The following is a 20,652-nucleotide window of genomic DNA, read 5'->3' as shown; positions in this document are numbered from 1 at the left end:
CACAAAAGGGGGAAAAATAACATTGCTTTAAAGTCCACATACGTTAATGAGCCTTCAATGTTTCCCTTATGTCCCAATCTCTCTTTTATCAGTTCTACAGGGGGAAAAACTTTGAAGCAGGAATTCTCCTTCAAAACTTTGAAGGAACCCTCTCCATTGGATTACATGTGGCATTTCACATTTCGGCAAAATTGTAGCGGCCTTAAATAAATTCAAAAAGCAAAGTATCTTGTATCAAGGAGGGTTCCTTCAAATTTTGAAGTACCTTCCAGCTTCAAAGTCGGACTCTTTCTAGAGCGAGAGGAGAGATCGATTTTGACTTTGATCTTTTCAAATGTTGACATTTCCAAGTCTTCTAAATATAAATTCACACCAAATTAATTCATCCTCATCAGTAAAATCTTCACAATTAGATCCTTTCAATCCAAATTGGCCCCAAAACTAACAATGGGGTTCTTCAAATTTCTCTTTTTTCCCTATTTCATCCTCATTTATGGTGGTCTCACCACTGCCCAATCCCAACTTACAGTAATAAGCTACTTATGTGAAGGAGCAAATTACACTAATAATGGCACATTTCGTGTTAATCTCAACCTCCTACTCTCTTCTTTATCTTCTAATGCCACACCCAATAATCAATTTTACAACACCAGCATAGGCCAAAACCCTCCTGATAAAGCATATGGCCTTTTCCTTTGTAGAGGCGATGTTACAGCTGATGTGTGCAAGAATTGTGTGGAGACAGCAACCAAGTTCATCATCCAATGTTGTCCAACACAGAAAGATTCAATTATATGGTTTGATGAGTGCATGTTAAGGTACTCTAATCGTTCCATCTTCTCCACTATGCAGAATAGGCCGAATATCCCTGTACCTAATTCGCTGAGTGTCTCAAATCCAAATCAATTTAATACAAAAGTCAACGAGTTGATGAATGGGCTTGTAAGAATAGCTTCAAATGGGTCTTCTACTCTAAATTTTGCAACTGGAGAAGAAAACGATACAAATTTTCAGAAAATATATGGGCTAGTGCAGTGTACACCAGATTTATCTCAATATGATTGCAACAGATGCTTAATAGATTCTGTGGATCGGTTTCCAATTTGTTGTAATGGAAGACAAGGTGCAAGAGTTCTTCAACCAAGTTGTTATTCGAGATACGAGATTTATCCTTTCTATCGATCTGCACCACCGTTAACAAATGGTAAGCATACACTTGATCTTGCTATTTAATTAGGGATAGAATTTCTTATTTTCATTTCATTTCTTTTCCTTATCTTTTATTATTATTATTATTATTACTAAAGTTAAATTACTTTCAATTTTATTTCCCCTAAATTTTAAGAAAAAATTTAATGGGTACTAAATCAGGGACGAAAGATTTGTTAATTGTGGCACCTAAAATGGAATAAAAAATACAAATCACAAAATGTTTTTTATAGCCGTTTTTTTCTTCTTTTTGGAAATCTATAATTTTATATTTCCTATTTTATAAAAAATAACTTAAATGATCCTTAAAATTGTATCTATTCTTGTTGAGAGCTTCTTAAGCTTCATCCTATAAGAAGCTTCAAAGTTTTTTCCTTTTTTATTTTATAGAAGTCCAACTTTGAAGCGATCAAACTGCTTCAAAACTTTGGAGGTACACTCCTTGTTACAAAAGACATGGAGTTTTGTTTCTATTTTACGTCTCTCCATTTTCAAAATTTCAGGTAAAGGAAGTACTCTAAATGAAGAAAACATAGGGGTATTAAATAAATACAAAATGTCACGTCTCTATTATTATAATGAGAGAAGACGAAATAGAATAGGTCGACACCAAATTTTTGATCCCACAAATGCCCTCATCTTTATTTAAATTTAACATAATTGTGGTCATTTAGTCAAAAACCAAGAAAATTGCAATGCACAACCATAATCGTGTTGATTTGATTTCAAAATTATAAAAATATCATTTTTTTTTTACTTTGTAATAATATTCACAAATCCTTTAATTATATATAAGCCTTTTTTATACATGCACATGCCACCTTCTATTGTATAATAACGAGGACTCCTCCAAAATTTTGAAGCAAGACTCCTATCACCCGAAATTTAAAATTAATTAGGAGTGCCAATGGATGAGCTTGACCAGATTCGTACTGAATTGGTATCCACCCAACTCTTATCTAAATTTAGGACCTAATCCGATCAACCACATTTAGTTATGGATTTGTTGCAATAAAACATCAGATCTGATCCAAAAATCAACTCTTGTTCATGCAAATAGTTCAACTAATTATGATTTTAATTAAAAAAATCAAGAACTTAAGTGCGATAGAAAAATAAAAAAGAAGTTTCTTATAGAATTGGAGTTAAATTTTATTATTATTATTATTAAAATTTAAAGAATTCTAGGGGTGTTTATAAAGAAAAATTTTCTAGGCTGCATAAAGGCAAAAGTCCTTGAGTAATACGTTTCAGGAAGGTGACAGTCGGCTCTATTGGTAAAAAAAAAATTATTATCTTTTAAATTATTAATTTAATATATTAAAATAATTTATGTAGTGCTCGGTCATTAACAGGACTAGAAGGTGGCGTGCAGGGCAGACCCAAAAAATTTCACTTTCAGGACCGAATTAAGTGTATGAAAATATAATTTAAAAAATTATAAATAATAATGTATACTTTTATCAATAAAAAAAAATGTATTATTTTTTTTATAATAGAAGACGCATTACATATATTACTTTTTCCACTAAACATGTTTTTAATGAATTCATAGCTCGGTGCTTGTGGGATTTGAACCGAGGTCGTTGGTATCATCACCCAAAGACTTGCAATAACATGACCTATGATCATATTGGTTATTTTCAAAATTACAAAACTAACATTTAAACCATGTAATGTTAAAATCCCTTCAATTAATATTTAAATTAAAATTAAGTTTGTCTCATACATGCTTTTGCACATGAGAACCACTTCTCTTACTTTGTAAGATGATCAAATCTTACCAAGGGTAATTGAGCTCAAATTGATTACCAATTCACCACGGCCTTCTAAATTTCATGGAAAAACTTATATAAAATAATAATAATAAAAAAGTAATTTTTATTTATTTTATTTTTTTTGCTTGATGCAAGGTTTTTAAGACATACTGCCACTAAACTCCCATCGAACTCTCAAATTTAAAATTATAAGTTTCCAGTGAAAAATAATCTTTGTTAAGGTTTTTTTTTCTTTTAAATTCATAGAATTTTGTCCCTCTACATCCTTGTAGCATCATATCATGTTTTTTGAATACCACGGGTTGAGCTCGACGACTCTTAGAAAGATTTGAAATCTTACTGAGTTAGTAATGCTAGACTTACTCTTTGCACATCAAACTTCTAATGTAAATAATATGAAACTTTTTTAAATTTTGTGGGTCACGGTCGTGTGTGTATATATATATATAATAGTAATTTTTAAAAGAAATGTACTTCCTAAGAAAGTAAGATTTTAACTCTTGCAAAGGGTCCTTGAGCTAAAATAGATTACCACATTAGCAATCAAATGCCACAGCCCTCTGAATTTCATGAAAAAACTCAAATCCATAAATAAGAGGTTCAAAACATAATTTTTTGGCTTGATCCAAGGTTTTGAAGATGTCCGACTATCGAAGTTCTACAAAATTCCCAAATTTAAAATAAAAATACAATGGTGAAAAATAACATTTTATTTATTAATATTTTTTTTTTAAGTTTACAAAATTTTGTCCTCTACAACCTGGGACATCGGATCATGCTTTTTGATGCAACAACCTCTACAATATATTCTTCTACAGAAATATATATATATATATATATATATATATATATATATATATATAATATATTTTAAAATATTTGTTAGACGCTCCCCCTCCCCCAAGTCTCTACATAGTTCGGCCCTTCGTGACATGTGCAAACAATATTGGTTAAAGGGTTTTTGAAGATTATACACTAAGAAAGACATTTTTGTAATTTTGAAAAAATTAATTTTTGACCGAAATGACGCTGATTATATTAAGTTTGAATGTAAAGGTAAGGTCAATTGTAAGATGCGAATTTTGGTGTCTAACCACTTCTATTAGCCTTTTCTCATTATAATAGTAAAGATAATCATCGGTCCTCTCTCTCTCTCTCTCTCTCTCTCTCTCTCTCTCTCTCTCTCTCTCTCTCTCTCTTATTGGGGAAAAAAGCATATGACAACACATCTATCGTTGCACCGCCAACAAAAATATGTATTTTTCTAAAGATGGGGTGCACAAGGGACTGTTTGTGGTCTGAAAGTAGTTATTCCCCAAAATAGACAAGCACATCCTCATCCACAAACCAATAAACCTTTTAAGTTATTTTAGATTCGTGTAAACATGAAAATAAGTCGCTTTGATTTTTAGGCTTCTCGCTTTAAAATAATAATAAATAAATAAAAGTTTTTTTCAAGTGTCAACAAACACTAATTTGAGCAAAATACTAATGTCACCCACGCAATGTTTAGGATTTTTCTTACTTATGGTAGCCAATTTATGTTTTAGTTTGTGATCAAGAATTTAATTGTGACTTGATTGCAAAAGAGATATTTACGATTCCGGCTCACAATTCATTTTATTTACCAAAACGTGAATGATAACGAATTATGAGGTTTTTAAAGTGACTATTTCACAGCTTTAACATGACAATTTCACTTTAAACCTGCGATGTCACTCTAAACCTGCGAAATAGTCACTTCCTTCTGAAATTTTTTTTAACAAAAACGTGATCATTCACCTTTTGGTAATTAAAATGAACAGTGAGCTAGAATCATAAATAACTCATTTTCAGCTCGCAAAATAGTAATTCACCCATTGCAAAATTAAGTCCTGAGTTCTCTGACCGATTAACTTCATGCAAAGATAATCATAGTTCAAGAGTCACTTAGTCCAAATACAACATTTTATATTCATGATATTAAATTCATCTGGACCAAAGTCCCACATTCAAAGTAATTAACCATTGAAGAGGTCAGAACGGCCTCTTTATAGCTTATATTTTTTTTTTCTTCAACAAATTTGTTTAGGTTATATAGTCTAATTTTCTGATAAATAAATGTTACAAGAACATTGAATATGAATAAGACATTTGGTTAGAGTATTGTTTCATTTTTAATATTCTTTTTCAATAGTTGTATGACCTCTATGGGTTTATTGGATTAGCATTTTCTTAGATTGCATCAAAAATTTTTGTCGTTCCGTCAATGTAGTTTTGAAATTTGATATTCATCATTGTGGGGTTACTTACAAAAACCGATCTTCGTTGTGCAGGAAAGGGAAAGGTTTCATCCCGAACTATTGCGATTATAGTTGTTTCATCCACTGTTCCACTACTACTTCTCGCTACCATCGTCATATGCTTTTGTTCAAGAAAGAGAACGCCTGTGACAAACAAAAAAGTTGATAGTAAGTATCCATTGTCCTTCATTTAATATATTGGCACAACAGTGATCTTGAAAAACGATGCAAGTTTTTATGTACCCAAGAAACCTATAGAGGCATAAACAAGTTGATCATCAAATTTGTCCCTACACGGTGACGATTGCTGAGAAAACATAGTCTTGAAAATTTGTTTTCTCAATGAATTGACCGGTTCTAGTTAAATGAATTGTCAACTTGTGGAGTGTTGATACCATGACTTGGATTCTAAAAAAAATAAAAATACAAGCAAACTATTACCATCCCATACCATCACCTCTAACAGTTTGAGGTTAAAAAAGGGGTGTCTTTGGTGCACTAACCAATCTCATGTACATTCAGAAAGTGCCAACTAGGTGAGTAAAGTACGATGATTTTGATATCATAGACGTTGTTTCAAAACACGCCTTCACCTGAGTTACTAATGCCATTAGAAACAACTTATCCAATGACAACACCAATTTTGAATGCGCCAGCTTACTTTACATTGGTAAAGTATACGGTTGTTTATACTTGTCGACATAGCTAGGTTTAAAACCCACCTTCACCCAAGTTACTAATCTAGTTGACAAAGAAAATAGATCAAAAATAGAGGGGGTGGAAAAGGGGTATGTTTTCCTCTATAACCTTCACTTGATATAGTGAAGAAGATTGATCTCCTCCAAGGACGAAACGCAGAAAAGGGTGAATCACGTATAGCTCTGTGTTCGTGTTTTTGTTTTCTTTATTTTGCATATTGTGCTTGTTCTCTTGTCGATTTCTGCAAGATTAACTCCATTCAAGTTTAAATACAAATTCACCGTGAATTCAATCAAGGCAGTCTACTAGAAGAGATTTAAAACCACGAATCCAACTCCCCAAGTTTCAAATGATGGAAGAAAACATCAACTTTCATAGATTTACTGTCGTCTATGGAATCTTTACTCATTTGATTGACATTTCTATTATTGTTAATTACCATGGCAAAGATGTGGAGGAGCTAACAGATGCGGAATCTTTGCAATATGACTTTGATATAATAGAAGCTGCTACGTGCAACTTCTCTGATGACAATAAGCTTGGTGAAGGTGGATTCGGTGTTGTTCACAAGGTGATTATTATCATACCAAAAAACAAACTATAATTTTGCACATAAACCTCACATATGTTGGATTCAAAACTTAGAATATCTTAAAGGAGGTTCTAAATATTATTTTGAAGCAACTTATTCACTTTTATTCTATTTTATTCGGATATTGCAATACGTTCTCAGGGAAGGCTATCTGATGGACAAGAAATAGCTGTGAAGAGATTCTCTAGAAACTCTGGACAAGGCGAAGAACAATTTAAAAATGAGGTTGTGTTAATGGCCCAGCTTCAACACAAGAATCTTGTTAGGCTCCTAGGTTTCTGCTTGAAAGAAGAAGAGAAGCTATTGATCTATGAGTTTGTACCCAACGCAAGCCTCAATCACATTCTATTTGGTTCGTCTCCAATGCTCCATCTGTTTTTAACTTTGTGTGAGAGAGAGACAGATGAAGATGGCCGTGATAAGTTATTTTTCAAAACCTCCCATACAGTGATTTTTCAATTAAAAAAACCCTAAAATGCAATCTTTCTATTGTGTTTTAGTGGTAGAAAACAATGATTTTATTATCATTGTGTGAAGACATTTTAGTAAGCATGATAAAGACTTAAAAAATTAATCATAAAAATCATCATACAATCACTAGAGAATTATCAATGTATATCTTTTTAAAATCAAGGTATTGGAGATTGCTTACATCCGTTTTGATGAATTATAGATCCAATAAAACGTCCATATTTGAAGTGGGAAACACGTTACAAAATCATAGAAGGTATTGCTCGAGGGCTTCTCTATCTTCATGAAGATTCTCGACATAGGATTATTCATCGAGATCTCAAAGCCAGCAATATTTTGTTAGATGAGGAGATGAACCCAAAAATTTCAGATTTCGGCATGGCAACGCTTTTTGTAGTGGACCAAAGTCAAGGCAATAGCAGTAGAATTGTCGGAACATAGTGAGTACTAAATTTCATGTCTAAGCTGAATTAACACTTTGTGAAAACTGGAAAATTCTACAGAAAAATTGATGGGTCAAGGCCCACGAATTTTAGAAATTGGATTTTGACGGTCTAAGACTGTTGAAATTCTTGATGTTCCCAGATTTGACGGCTTAGAGCGGTCAAATTTCTCTCATCCTTCATTAATTTGACAGATTTGGCCTGTCGAAAAAAAAAATTAGAATGAAAAATTATACGCCAATTTGACCTCTTGGTCCGTCAAATTTGGGCTTTTTTCACACTGTGTAAGTGACTCCTGATATGAGAGTAAATGAAACTATTTAAATAAAATGTTAAAGGTTACTATCTCAATTGATTTTATCGGTGATGCAGTGCCTATATGTCTCCAGAGTATGCTATGCATGGGCAGTTCTCAGTGAAGTCAGATGTTTATAGTTTTGGTATATTGCTTATGGAGATTGTGAGTGGCCAGAAAAACAGTAGTTTTTATCAAGCAGAATGTGCTGAGGACCTTGTTAGCTATGTGAGTGTGACTATTTGGGTGCAGTTTTCATTTTTATTGCGTTGATAAAGTCGGGATATCATTACCAAGTAAAAGAAGAGTGTCTTAACTTAAAGAACTTGAATATATCTTTAATACATATATGTTGAGTTATTGCAGGCATGGAGACATTGGCATGAAGGAAGAGCTTCAGAGTTGATAGATCCAACTTTGAAGGATTCTTTTTCACGAAGCGAAGTGATTAGATGCATCCACGTTGCGCTACTATGTGTTCAAGATGATGTTGCACACAGACCTACCATGGCAGCTGTGGTGGTTATGCTTAGTAGCTATTCTATTACTCACACATTACCTTCGCAACCTGCAGTTTTTGCACCTTGTAGAAGGGTGTCTGATACGACTTCGATGGAGATTGAATCACAATCAACTCAGCCCAACCAACATACAAGTAACTCAACATTTTCTGTGAATGGAATGTCATTAACTGAGCTATATCCCCGATAATCACAAACAGAAGTATATGCTCACGATTAAAAACAACTTGTGCTTAAAGAAATTAACTATGGTTTTGTCACAACAATTCACCAAGTGAAAATAGGGGTAAATTTGACGTCAAGTTCCATTGAATTTGGCTAAATCCAAGCAAATTCACTAACCTTGGCGGTGAATTTACCCATTTTTCTCGTAGTCATTTATGCCGGTAAATGAGCTTGATTTATTTGTAGTTTGAAATTTCGAACTTAAGCAGGCAATGCAAGTTTGTAATTATTCTTTAATATCCTGATGAATTGTTACTACCAGTATCATAGGAGAGAAATAGGATTTTCATGTCTATATGGACTTTGGCAACAATATGTAGGATGGGTTGATCTGTGGTGAACCTAAGCAGCAAAAATCAGACTGATTGGTTAACTCTAGCTACTGATTACAATAGGGATTTGTCTAGGCTCATATAAGAAAGGTAAGGAGGAACTATAGTTGGTACCTGTGGCGCAGCTTAGCTGTCTGTTATTTTGCCTCACCTGTTTCTTTTGGGATGATTGGTAGTAAATCCTTTGCTGAGGCTGTTGGGGGGGGGAAAGGTCATACTCCTCAACAGATCAATCACAGACCCCTTCGTCCTATCACTAAGTGGCATGGTGAACCAGCTATTCACTTCCACGAAGAAGACATTGAGAAGGGCTCTGACAGATTCAAGTTCGCTTTAGTGGGGAAATTTTTCAAAAACAGTTCTACCAAACTGTTCAGGCCCAATATTGAGATCATCAGGAAGGAAATCGCTAGATGGAATTTATCGAAGAGTCACCATTGATTTCCGCCATGTCCTTTTCAATTTTTCTTCCTATGCTGACATGAAGATGATCTGGATTAAAGAGAGGCTGCTCTGTTCGAAGTATGTTTTCCGAGTTTTCAAATGGACTCCTCTGTTTCGTCCCTCGGATGTTGATCCAACACTAATCCCTTGGTGGATTTCCTTCCCCAATCTTCCTTTTTTCTGTTATGAAGAAGTCAACCTGATTTCTTTGGCTTCAGTGGTGGGAGAAGTCCTAGCCATAGATCTAGCTACCAAGAAAGGTACTAGGCTGAATGGGGCCCGTGTTTGCATCCTGTTAAATCTTCTTTCAATCCCTCCCAATCGTGTTTGGATAGGAGTTGGTGAGTCTGGTTTTTGGCAAAATATAGATTTTGGTGCTTTGCCTCCTTATTCATGTTTCAAGCAAGGTCACAATGCAACAGACTGCAGAATGGGTGCTCCGAAACCAAAAAATTCTTTTGAAGTTAAGCTCACAAGAAAACCAAATTCTGACAAAATAGTTAAAGATTAGCATCCAATTGGTCCCTTGGTGATCAAAGATAATTCAGGAGCGTGTGATGTCCCCACTAGAATTGCTCCGATTTTAGGGAAGGGGAAGGAGACAGCCATGGGGGAAGTTTCGGCCAACTCAGACTTGAACGTGGCCATCACTCGTCATCAGTTGACTATGGGAGGAACTTCAATGGTGATTGAGGACCCTCAAACTACAGCTTCAAATGGCCTCAAAATTCTAGGGATTTCTTCAGATTTGCTATCAAGGCCTTCTAATGGGAAATCCTCAGTGGATGAAGGTGCAAAGTTAAATGAATCAAATAAAGATAGTCTTACAGTTGAGGAATCTCTTGGTTGCAAGTCTGGAAACGCAAACCCAGATTTAGAAGTTGCACTTTTCATAGAAGATTCTAGAGTGAATTTTGCTGACTTCGAGGCAACAACTGATCTGGATAAGCAGAATTTGGTTGAGCCTAACGATTTGGTCTCTGTTATGAATATGGTGGATATCGAAGGGGACTTGTTCGCCTATCCTAGGCTTTCTCAAGATTTTTCCAAGAATTTTCCTTTTGCGGATTCGAATGCCACTTCATTTATTGTTGATCCTGCTGGTTCGAATGACAAGGTGTTCTCTTTGGTTACTAGAAGGAAGAATCGCAGGTATTTCTCCTCCTCAGAACCAAACTCTCCCATGATTGATGGTATTCGAAGAATGGCACGGTGAGGTTGCTCTCTTTCTCAATGACTCAAGCCATAATTTGGAATATTAGAGGTATCATGAATACCTCCTCTTTTGACAGATTAAGGAGAATGAAGTCTGAAGTTAACCCTATTTTTGTTGCAATTCTGGAATCCATGTCTAGGAAGTTAAACAATTTCAACTATATCAAATCTTCTCTGAAAGCTACTAGTGCCTTTTGTAACTCCGAGGTGGGTTCCATTTGATTTTTTTGGTTTGGTAATCCAGCCCTTATCAGGCTATCATATGCGGACGATCAATATCTCTTCTTTGAAGCATCCATTAATGGCTCCCCCGTTAAAATTTGTATCGTTAGAGGGAGTTGTTCAATTATGGAAAGAAGAGTTATGTGGAATAATCTGGAAAATTTCTTAGCTCCTTTAGATATTGCTATTGTTGTTGGAGATTTCAATACAATAACTAGTGTTGAAGAGAAAAAAGGTGGTCGTCATCCTGTTTTGACATCCATGGAGAATTTTCGGGATTGTATCTCTAACACAGGTCTGGTTGATGTAGGTTACTCTAGTAATCGCTTCACTTGGTGCAACAATAGACATCACAAGAGGCGAATTTGGGCTCGTCTTGATCGAAGTCTATTCTCACCTACTTGGCTCTCTACTTTTGGGAACACTTTGGTCTCCCATTTCCCTAGGCTTTTTTGGGATCACTGCCCGCTTATCCTCTCTGTTGATTCGCACTTTTAAGCTTCTTGATTTATGGGCTAAAGGGATGATATCTTAGAATTGGTGAAAAATAGTTGGGATCTGAGGGCAGAGGGATGTCCTTTATACAGATTCTTCGTTAAGCTTAAACGCCTCAAGAGCGATTTAAAGGCTTGGAATGCAAACGTCATTGGTAATTTAAACAAAACACAAAAAGACATGGTAGAAAAAGTTGCCCTTCTGGAAGGTAATTTAGAAGAAGGTGAATGGAACCAAGATACCTACATTGCCTTTCAAAAAGTGAAATCTGATTATTCTTCTATCAGCAAAGATTTGGAATCTCTTTGGTGGCAAAAATCTAGAGTGACTTGGCTCAAGGAAGGGGACCAGAACACTCGTTTTTTTCACATGTCTACGAAGATCAGGAGTTTAAAAAACAAAATTCGAAGTATTAAAACTATTTCTGGTGTTCTTTTGGAGGAACAAGAGCAATTGGTAAATGTGCAACTGAAGAGTTTGAATCGTTATTATCTTCATCTAATCCAAATATTGATAGCCCTTTTTGGGAGGTCATTCAGCCTTCTGTCTCATCTGAGATGAACTCGTGTCTTGTCAAAGTTCCAAATGAGGAAGAGGTTTGGGAAGTGATAAAAAATATGAAAAGCACGGGAGCTCCTGGTCCAGATGGGTTTTTTGCTCTTTTCTATCAAAAAGCTTGGACAATCATTAAATATGATCTGATGACTACGGTTATTAACTTCTTCTAAGAAGGTATGATTCCCATTGCCATTAATTCAACTTCCATTACTCTCATCCCTAAAGTTGAAACTCCAACTTCTTTTGCCCAATTTCGGCCTATTAGTCTTTGTAATGTTTTCTATAAAATTTTGTCAAAGATTGTGACTAATAGGATTGGGTTATGCCTTCCTGATCTAATCTCAAAGGAGCAAAGTGCGTTTGTAAAAGGTCGTAACATTTATGATAACGTCATTTTAGCTCATGAGATTATGAGAGACTTGAACAAAAATCTCGAGGGGGTAATGTGGCACTTAAAATAGATATGTCCAAGGCTTATGATCGAATGGAATGGGTGTTCTTTTTGAAGTTCTTAAAAGATTTAGGTTTTGTGAGGGATTTGTAAAGCTTGTTAAAGGGTGTGTCTCGAATCCTCATTTTTCGGTGTTAGTTAATGGAATCTCCTATGGCTACTTCAGTGCTTCTAAAGGTCTCAGGCAAGGTGACTCTTTGTCCCCAGCTCTCTTCATTTTAGCCGAGGAGGTATTGAGCAGGGGTATTAACAAGATTATGGACATGGGTCTAGTGGAATGGCTATTCCCTGTCATCTTTTATTCGCGGATGACATATTCATCTTCTCCAAAGCCTCAAAGAAATCTCTTGTTAATCTGCATTTATTCTTAGTTGAATATCAAAGGATATCTGGGCAAGCCATTAATGTTGATAAAAGTAAATTCTACTTAGCCCATGATTCCTTGACTTCTAGAAGGCGTTTTGTTCAGGCTATCCTCAGCTTTGGAGAAGGATCTCTTCCATCTACTTATCTGGGTGTCCCTTTGGTCTCTTCAAGATTGACTAGGGAAAGTTGTAATGAGCTCGTTGAGAAAATTATCAAAAAGTCAGCGGGTTGGAAGTCGAAACTTCTCTCGAATGGAAGTAGGCTCACCCTCCTAAAAAATGTTCTCGATTCAATGCCTATCTACCTTTTATCCATCCTCCCGATCCCAAAACATGTCACTGAATTGATTGAAAAACATTTTGCCACATTCCTGTGGGGTAGCATTGGAGAAAACAAAAAATTGCATCTTCTTAATTGGGAGAAGATGGCAAAGCCAAAAGAAGAAGGGGGTTTAGGTATTCAGCACCTAGTGGATATCCACAAAGTAGGTATGCTGAAATTATGCTGGAAGATGTTAATAAAGAAGGCATTATGGTCTGAGTTCTTGCATGGAAGGTATCTGAATAATAAAAGCTTATATCAAGTCGCTTCTAATCAGAAATCTTCCATGATTTGGAAGTCTATGGTGCATCAAATGCCCTCTTTTCATAGAAACTCAAAATTCTTAGTGGGTGATGGTGCTAAGATCTCCTTCATGTTTCACAACTAGCGAGGATCAGGAGCTTTAGTAGAACATTTCTCATGTTACTCGGATAAAGCTTCGCTTAAGGATGTTTGGTCTACTCATGGTAGATTTGATTTGAAAATTTTCTCTCTTATTCAGTCCTGAGGTGGCTCGTTTTACTTCAGATCTAATCATTGAGGAAAGCATATCCGACAGACCGATTTGGCTTCATACTACATCCAGTCTCTTTTCCTCTTCAACGGCTTGGAATTGTATAAGAATCCAAGGTCAAAAAGTTGAATCTTGGAGGGTGCTTTGGAGCTTGAAGATTCCATAAAAAATTATAGTTTTTAACTGGAAATTATCTCACAAAGTAGTTCAGGTTGATGGTCTTCGAAAGCGTAGAGGACACGTTTTAGCCTCTTAATGCCCCCTCTGCAAATATGCGAAGGTGACGTTGAATCATTTATTCTTCGAATGCTCCTTTAGTATCACGATATGGGGATTATTCTGTAGGGATCAAGGTCTTCTTCCTCCTAGGACAGCAACTTTCTCCTTTAGGCTCTTATGGACAAAAAATGCCTCAAACTATATGGAAGTTATAACTCCTTGGATCATCATGTGGGAGATTTGGCTTACTAGAAATTCTGCAATTTTTGATGGTGTGTTTAGATCAATGGCTGGAGTTAAAAGAAAGATTGATGCTTGGCTTTTTTAATTAAAAAAACCTCAGGTTTTCAATGGTCCTCTCTATTAAGTGGAGCAGGCCGCCTGCCGGCTGGGTTGTTCAAGCTTGGGATACCCGAGTGCAGCTGGAACAGGATGTGTAATTCGTGATCATGAAGGATGCTTGATAAAAGCATGTTGTGTTTTCTTAGGCCAAGGAAAAAAATTCCCTTGCTGAATTCCTTGCAGTGTTGCATGGGGTGAAGCTCAGTAATCTCAATGGAAAAAAGTTGTTAATTGAATCAAATTCGTCCCTTCTCGTTAGAGCTCTCAAAGGTAGGAGATTCCCTTGGTTTTATGAGCACATTGTGGCTAAATGTCTGCTCTTACTCAGTGAGATTGAGTGGGACATAAGGCATGTCTTTAGAGAAGGGAATAATGTGGCTGATGTGTTAGCGGTCTATGCCTCTTCATCTCGTTCTTCCGAGTCTTTTGACCTTGTAAATAATCTTCCTTTAGTGGTAAGGCGGGCTTCTATTGGAGACCTCTTAAGTCTTCCAAATACCTGAGTTTTGTAATCCTCTTTTTAATATTATTGCTTGTTTATCAAAACTAAAAATAAAAAAGCTACTGATTAAAGGAGTATGGAATTTGGGAACAAGTTGCAGGATGGATTGGCCCTATCTTTCGTGGACCTAGGAACAAATAATCAGCCTCATTGATAAACTCTAACTATTGGATTCAGGAACTTCTTCAATATTGACAGGTCACTCCTCACCTATTGAGGTTGGATACCTAGAGGCGGATGGGCTCCAAGCCCATAGCGGAAAAAAAATGGTCAACCTATAGGCAAAAGTTTATCAATCAAGATGACTTTTAGTCTATAGTTGAAAAATGAGTTAGAAGCAGTGTAATGTTCTTATAATAAAGGTAAGGTGTCTATATGGCACGTTTTTGTTGGAGTTTAAAACACCTAGGGCTGTTAACCCAGCTGTGCACGCAGCACGATGTGTTTGAAATCCAATAAAAATGTGCCATGTAGACACCTAACACTGTTATAGGAATGGGACACCATTATGGATCGTGACTCTTGAACAAACGATAAGGCCTCAATGGAGCCAAGAAAGTGTGATATGTGGTGAGAAAGACTTGGAGTTGTAATTTGTAAAGGATTCTCCCTCTTGTTTGATTAATTAATCTAACATGCTTAAGCGTGTGATCAAAACTTGGTGGCCTCCTAACTTACCCTATTGCAATGGTGAACCAAATTAATATTCTTTTAATGTCAATGTTGGCCTCTAATTAACAATATTTTAAAATGGCCATTCATTGCAATTGAAAATTTTCAAACGGTGGTGACAACGTTGTTGAGTGCAGGATTCACATGCTCCCAAGTGTTACGTATTAACATACTCTATTTATCATGTGGCCCTCTCATATTTATTGTGCACCCTCTTTCTTATAGGTCGATCTTTTCGGATAAATGGTTAGTTAACATGGTATCAGAGCGGAAGATCTGTCTAGGTCACGAGTTTGATCCTTTCCACCTTTGGGGTGAAGGGGTGTGTTGTTGAGTACCGGATTCACCTACTCCAAGTATTTCATATTATTATACCCACTTATTTTCACCAATGAAGATACATACGGAGCACATAACCCCCCAATGAAATATTGCACTTGCTTTTATATACGAAAGCAAAAAATCTGAAACAAAAACCCCAAAATACTGTATTTGTTCTCTGTTTGAGAGATTGTAATACGAAATCAAATAAAAAACCAAGAAAAAAAATTTTGAAGATGAAGAATAAACGAAGAAGAATCTCACCTCTTGATCGATGAAAAGGTACGATCCTCTTTTGGTTCAAAATCCCGCTTGAAGAACCCTAGATTTCTTCAAAATCCCTCCTTTTTTTTTTAACTGGCGTTAGAGATAAAGCCTTAATGTGATGTGCTCGATGGAAGATAAAAATCAGGGATTGGATTGACAATTGTTTTATTTCACAAAGGTCCCATTAAAAAATTACCAAATGATTGGCATCTCACGATCTCTTTCCGTAGAGTCTTTTGATATGGATCTAGGACGTCTATGAATTTTTCATTGTCATCCAAACAATCCCAATTACCAAAGAAGTAAAATAAATTCAAAAAATTAGTAATTATAAGGATGAACAATTTGATAAACAAAAATCAAGAAAAGTAAATATTTCATGAGTCATGCTGGGGTGACACAAACGGAGACACAAAGGTGACAAAATGATGCGGTATCGCGCACAGTACCATAGATGCTTTTCCGCGAGATACGAGTAAAAAGCATCTACGGTTATGTAAAAAGCATCTACGGTTATGTGCGCGCCAGCACACCATTTTTTGTCACCTTTGTGTCTCCATTTGTGTCATTCCAGCATTTTTCATATTTCATACCTTGTAAAAAAAAAAATGAACTTCAATTAAATGATTTTTTTTCTAGGGATTTGCAAAATGAAAGAAAAAAATAAATAAATAAATTATTCTTCTTCTTTTTTCTAGGATTTTGCAAAAGAGAAATGAAGAAATAAATAATAATTAAAAGAAAATTTTGATAGTGACAAGAGAGGAAAGCAAAAACGTGGCTGGAGTGGTCAAAAGAAAAGGGAAGAATCTCCAACATTTACTAAACGTGGAAAGGCATCTATAAAAAGATATTTTATAATAAAAGAAAAGACTTGGCTTGAGCCACTCATCTATTATTTAAACCATAGATTTTGTTCCATTAACTGTAGGGAGTAGCTATAGACCTCCTTTCCCGCCGCCCCCGCCCCCGCCCCCGCCCCCGCCCCCGCTCTATAGGTACCCATTTACCCATAACCGAACCAAAATCAAAAAACCCGGTTTATATCCCTTTATTATTGGAAGTGATTAGAGTCAGGTCTAATATGGAACCGAATCGATAGGAATCATAACCATTAGGTTTTATCCAATAGGTACCGACAAGTACCTAGAACCGATTTATTTTTTCATTTATTTTTGCATCATACATGATTTAAGATTTTCCTATATTTTCAAATTAACATATATATATATATATATATATATATATATTATAAAGTTCTTCAATTTTTCATATAAACTAAATATTGAAGTTTGAAAAGGCACATCTCTTCTTAAAGTTTATTTCTTGTAAATAATATAATTTTTAATTTTTGAAAAAATTCATTAAACCCCTGGTTTTAGTGGAACAAATTATAATTAAGATTATAATTTTTTTTTATAATGATTTTAAAATATATTTTTCCCATTCGATTCTTGAGAATTGGAACCGATGGGTAGTTGTGATATTTTGGTGGTTTCAGTTCTGATTCCACTTATTTTAAAATCGGATCCGGAACTGCTTAGAATTAAAACTGAAAAATATAGTGGTTATGGTTCTAACTTTCTTAGATATCAAACCGGAACTGACCCATTAACACCCCTATATATACATTATATAAAACACATCTTTATCCCCTCCCCCCGACCCAATAAACATATTTAGCGATGTGAGATGGGGTTGGGAAAAATCCAAGGGTTTAGATCACTTCCCACTACAAGAAAAAAACATTGTTTAAATTTTTTCAAATTCTATAGCTATTGTAGGGTGATAGATGATGTTGTATAAATCCAATGGTTAGGATCACTTCCCTCTATAAATAAATAAATAAAAACTACCTTAAACCAAATAACTACTTGAAACCACCCCACCCTCCATTTCTCTTAAACCACCCCCTCTTCATTTTTGAAACCTAAAACTATTTCAAAAAGAAACCATAGGAAAACTGCTGGAGAGAGGAAAAGATCCACAAATCTGTGTTGTGGAGACCTAACAATTATGCATGGTTCTCAAAAGGCTTCTTGCAAAAAGGTGGAAGTCACTATCATCTATGGTGTATGTTGGACCTTGTGGAAGGGAAGGGAAGGATAGTGTCAATGGTTAAGGCGCACTACGTGAAAACTAAAAAATTCTACAGGAAAATTTGACGGGCCAAGGCCTATGAATTTTAGAAACCAAAATTTGATGGCCTAAGGCCATTTTAACTTGTGATTTTCCCTAGATTCGACGGTTTAGAGCCATCAAATTTCTCTCCTCCTCCATTAATTTGATGGTTTCGATTCGACGAAAGAAAAAATTCGTCACTGGAAATTTTGACGCCATGCACTATGTGAAAAAGGCTCATATTTGACGGTCTTAGCCCGTCAAATTTTGAGAAATTTGACGGACCCTCCCGTCAAATATTCTCTTGTAGAATTTTTTTTTTTGACGGCCCTGGACTATCAAATTATTGGAGAATGGACTTAAAAAAAACAAAAACAAAATCCATAGAGTATGACCGTCAAATTTGGAGGTTTAACAAATAATAACACGGTCCTCTAATTCACCAATCACAATGAACGAAATAATATAATAAAAAAAAAAATCAGAAAAAGAACAAACAAAAGATCGAAAATTAATATACATGTAAACCTCTTTATTAAGATCGAAAATTCTGTCGAAGCTACAAATAACTGACAATAAAGCAGTATATGATATATATACAGTTATTTATGTCACACTCCTGATTTAATTTAGAACACAAAACACAAACAATTGACGATACCAAGAACAAGGATGGAATATCCAACAATATGGTGGTAAAAATTCCAGTAAATCTTGTACTTGTGCTCCTTCTTTGGCCTTAGGAACAATGCGAAAATCTGCAGTTGAGACACCCTTGATGATTGAATCATAGTAGGCAGGCATGTGGATACTCAGCAAATCATGCCAATCAGTCACTGTATTGTTCTCGTTGATGCCCTTAACTGTGCCACCGTCACCCACGAAGTGCTTTGCACAACCTGCAACCTTTGTCCTACACATAATTAAACAAAAGTCGACTTTTATCTTTATCGATGAAGAGTTACAGAAACAGAAAGACATGGGCTTCAAAGGACAGAGAAGTAAAATCTTTACCTTCCACCAACGTAAGGGACTCCCTTTTGAGAACCAGGCGGGACATCTCCCTGTAATCCGGGTATAATTTCTGTCATTGCTTGGACAATCGTGTGGTCCTCACTATAACTCTCATAATACCGACCCCATCTTGGATCTCTGCAAACCTGTATATAAAGTCAAAAACATTACAACTCAAGAAAAATAAAAGAAAAAGCTCACAACCTCAAAATTGCTTATCCCAACTAAAACTAATTCAAATACATTAAGAATTAAAGCAATTTCATGTCAAATTTGGTTATTTACCGCAATACATGGGGCAAAAGCATATTGGATTCCTGTAGCTCTAACTTCAAGAGCAGTAGCAGCACCGATTCTCTTCACAAGTTGTGGATCCCTATATGATGGGAAGTTTGTTATTAATAGTTGATAAAAGCGCAAATCTTTTTGCAATTTATTATTTTTATCACTTAAGGTAGGATAAAAGAAACAATAGGAAATCCAAATTTCATTCAGATATTCAATTAAGCTAACTTGTACTATAATAAGAGTTTTCATGTAATGGGGTATTAATTAGTTGCTTGCCTTGTACATCCAAGTCCAACATTGTGGGGGAATACCGTCACTTTGTACACATTGTTGTGTCCATGAACCGCATCAACTCCATAGATCATTGGAATCCCAAGACGGCTAGATAGAGAAGCATTCTGATAATCATTCACCATCTTAACCCAATCCTCTGCAGTGGCCTGAGGACAAAAACCAATGATATAGGAACACTGTAACTAACTAATCTCCTTTCCGTAAAAAATTGGGAACCCGTGTTGCTTGCTTTAGAACAATAAATATTAAAAAAATATATGGACAGCAAGCACTACTTGAACTTTGACTACGTGTGCGTGCGACTTTGGGTGACTCCCGATCCACAACGCTGTCCCGTTCCTATGATGACAATGATTGGACTTAAAACACATCAGGGATTGACAATCTGATTAGGAATTCGGAAAGCTAGGTTTTAAAACCATACGATTCAGATTTCAGAAGTTTAAGAACTAAGAAAAAGAGAATCATCACACAAAGTTTAAGTTTTAAGATGTGTACCTGAGGCACGACAAGTCGTTAAATAAGCTTCATCATTGCAAAAACAAATCGGTTCATTTGAAGTCCAATTGTAGCCACAATGTCCTCCAGATTCGATGCAATCCCTAGAAAATGTTTTGTTCATGAACCACTGCACATCAAACCCTTGGTTCAGAACCTCACCCAGACTAGATTCATTGCTCCTAAGTGCCTCAAAAGATGATAGAAGAACTGGAACCAAAACACTAACATTACACTTCCCTAAGCCATCAATTACTGGAATTAGACCAAACCCAATCACATAAACATCACTAATAGCACCATTAATTGAACAAGTAAAATTGGGGTCTGGTGGTGCAGCTATAGCTATATCCGAGCACCCATAGAACAGAGTAAGGTTTTGATCACTTGATGGGTAATCAAAGAGAGTAAAATTGAGACTAGTGTTTAATGATTTTTGTGGACAAATACCATGGAAGAAATCTGTTCGAGCAATTTTGAGAAATTGGGTGTCGTTATCGATTGATAAAACATGGAATATTTCTGAAGATATCTGTATCGAAGTAGTGTTTATTCCTTCAGTGCAATTGAGTTGAAAACCAGGTTGGCCACAATAAGATGGTCTGTTGTTTCCCCAGAAAGGATAGGTGGCTGTGATGTTTCCACATTGAAATGGTAGTTTTCTTTCTTCATACATATTGG

The 20,652-nt window shown here is 35.6% G+C and overlaps 3 protein-coding genes across 3 annotated transcripts; 2 read left to right on the top strand and 1 right to left on the bottom strand.

Moving 5' to 3' along the window:
• The first annotated feature begins 447 nt into the window (after positions 1-447).
• Positions 448-5,463, top strand: LOC147390269 (antimicrobial ginkbilobin-2-like protein). The gene is made up of 2 exons (XM_086457750.1): positions 448-1,204; positions 5,303-5,463. Exons 1-2 carry the CDS (start codon positions 448-450, stop codon positions 5,461-5,463), a joined length of 918 nt encoding a protein of 305 aa, XP_086313876.1.
• A 2,335-nt stretch (positions 5,464-7,798) lies between these two features.
• Positions 7,799-8,720, top strand: LOC147390268 (cysteine-rich receptor-like protein kinase 10). The gene is made up of 2 exons (XM_086457568.1): positions 7,799-7,997; positions 8,136-8,720. The coding sequence occupies exons 1-2, from the start codon at positions 7,854-7,856 to the stop codon at positions 8,478-8,480; spliced, it is 489 nt and encodes a 162-aa protein (XP_086313694.1). The 5' UTR covers positions 7,799-7,853; the 3' UTR covers positions 8,481-8,720.
• A 9,658-nt stretch (positions 8,721-18,378) lies between these two features.
• Positions 18,379-20,647, bottom strand: LOC147390267 (uncharacterized). The gene is made up of 6 exons (XM_086457749.1): positions 19,972-20,647; positions 19,749-19,858; positions 19,456-19,619; positions 19,177-19,267; positions 18,892-19,037; positions 18,379-18,790 (listed from the first exon to the last, which is right to left on the bottom strand). The coding sequence occupies exons 1-6, from the start codon at positions 20,645-20,647 to the stop codon at positions 18,502-18,504; spliced, it is 1,476 nt and encodes a 491-aa protein (XP_086313875.1). The 3' UTR covers positions 18,379-18,501.
• Positions 20,648-20,652: the final 5 nt, after the last annotated feature.

This window comes from Akebia trifoliata, chromosome 11, assembly GCF_017979445.1.
Source record: "Akebia trifoliata isolate Shusen 1 chromosome 11, ASM1797944v1, whole genome shotgun sequence".
NCBI classification, from domain to species: Eukaryota; Viridiplantae; Streptophyta; class Magnoliopsida; order Ranunculales; family Lardizabalaceae; genus Akebia; species Akebia trifoliata.
The sequence above is the reverse complement of the archived record's forward strand: the minus strand, read 5'-3'. Positions and strand labels throughout refer to the sequence as shown.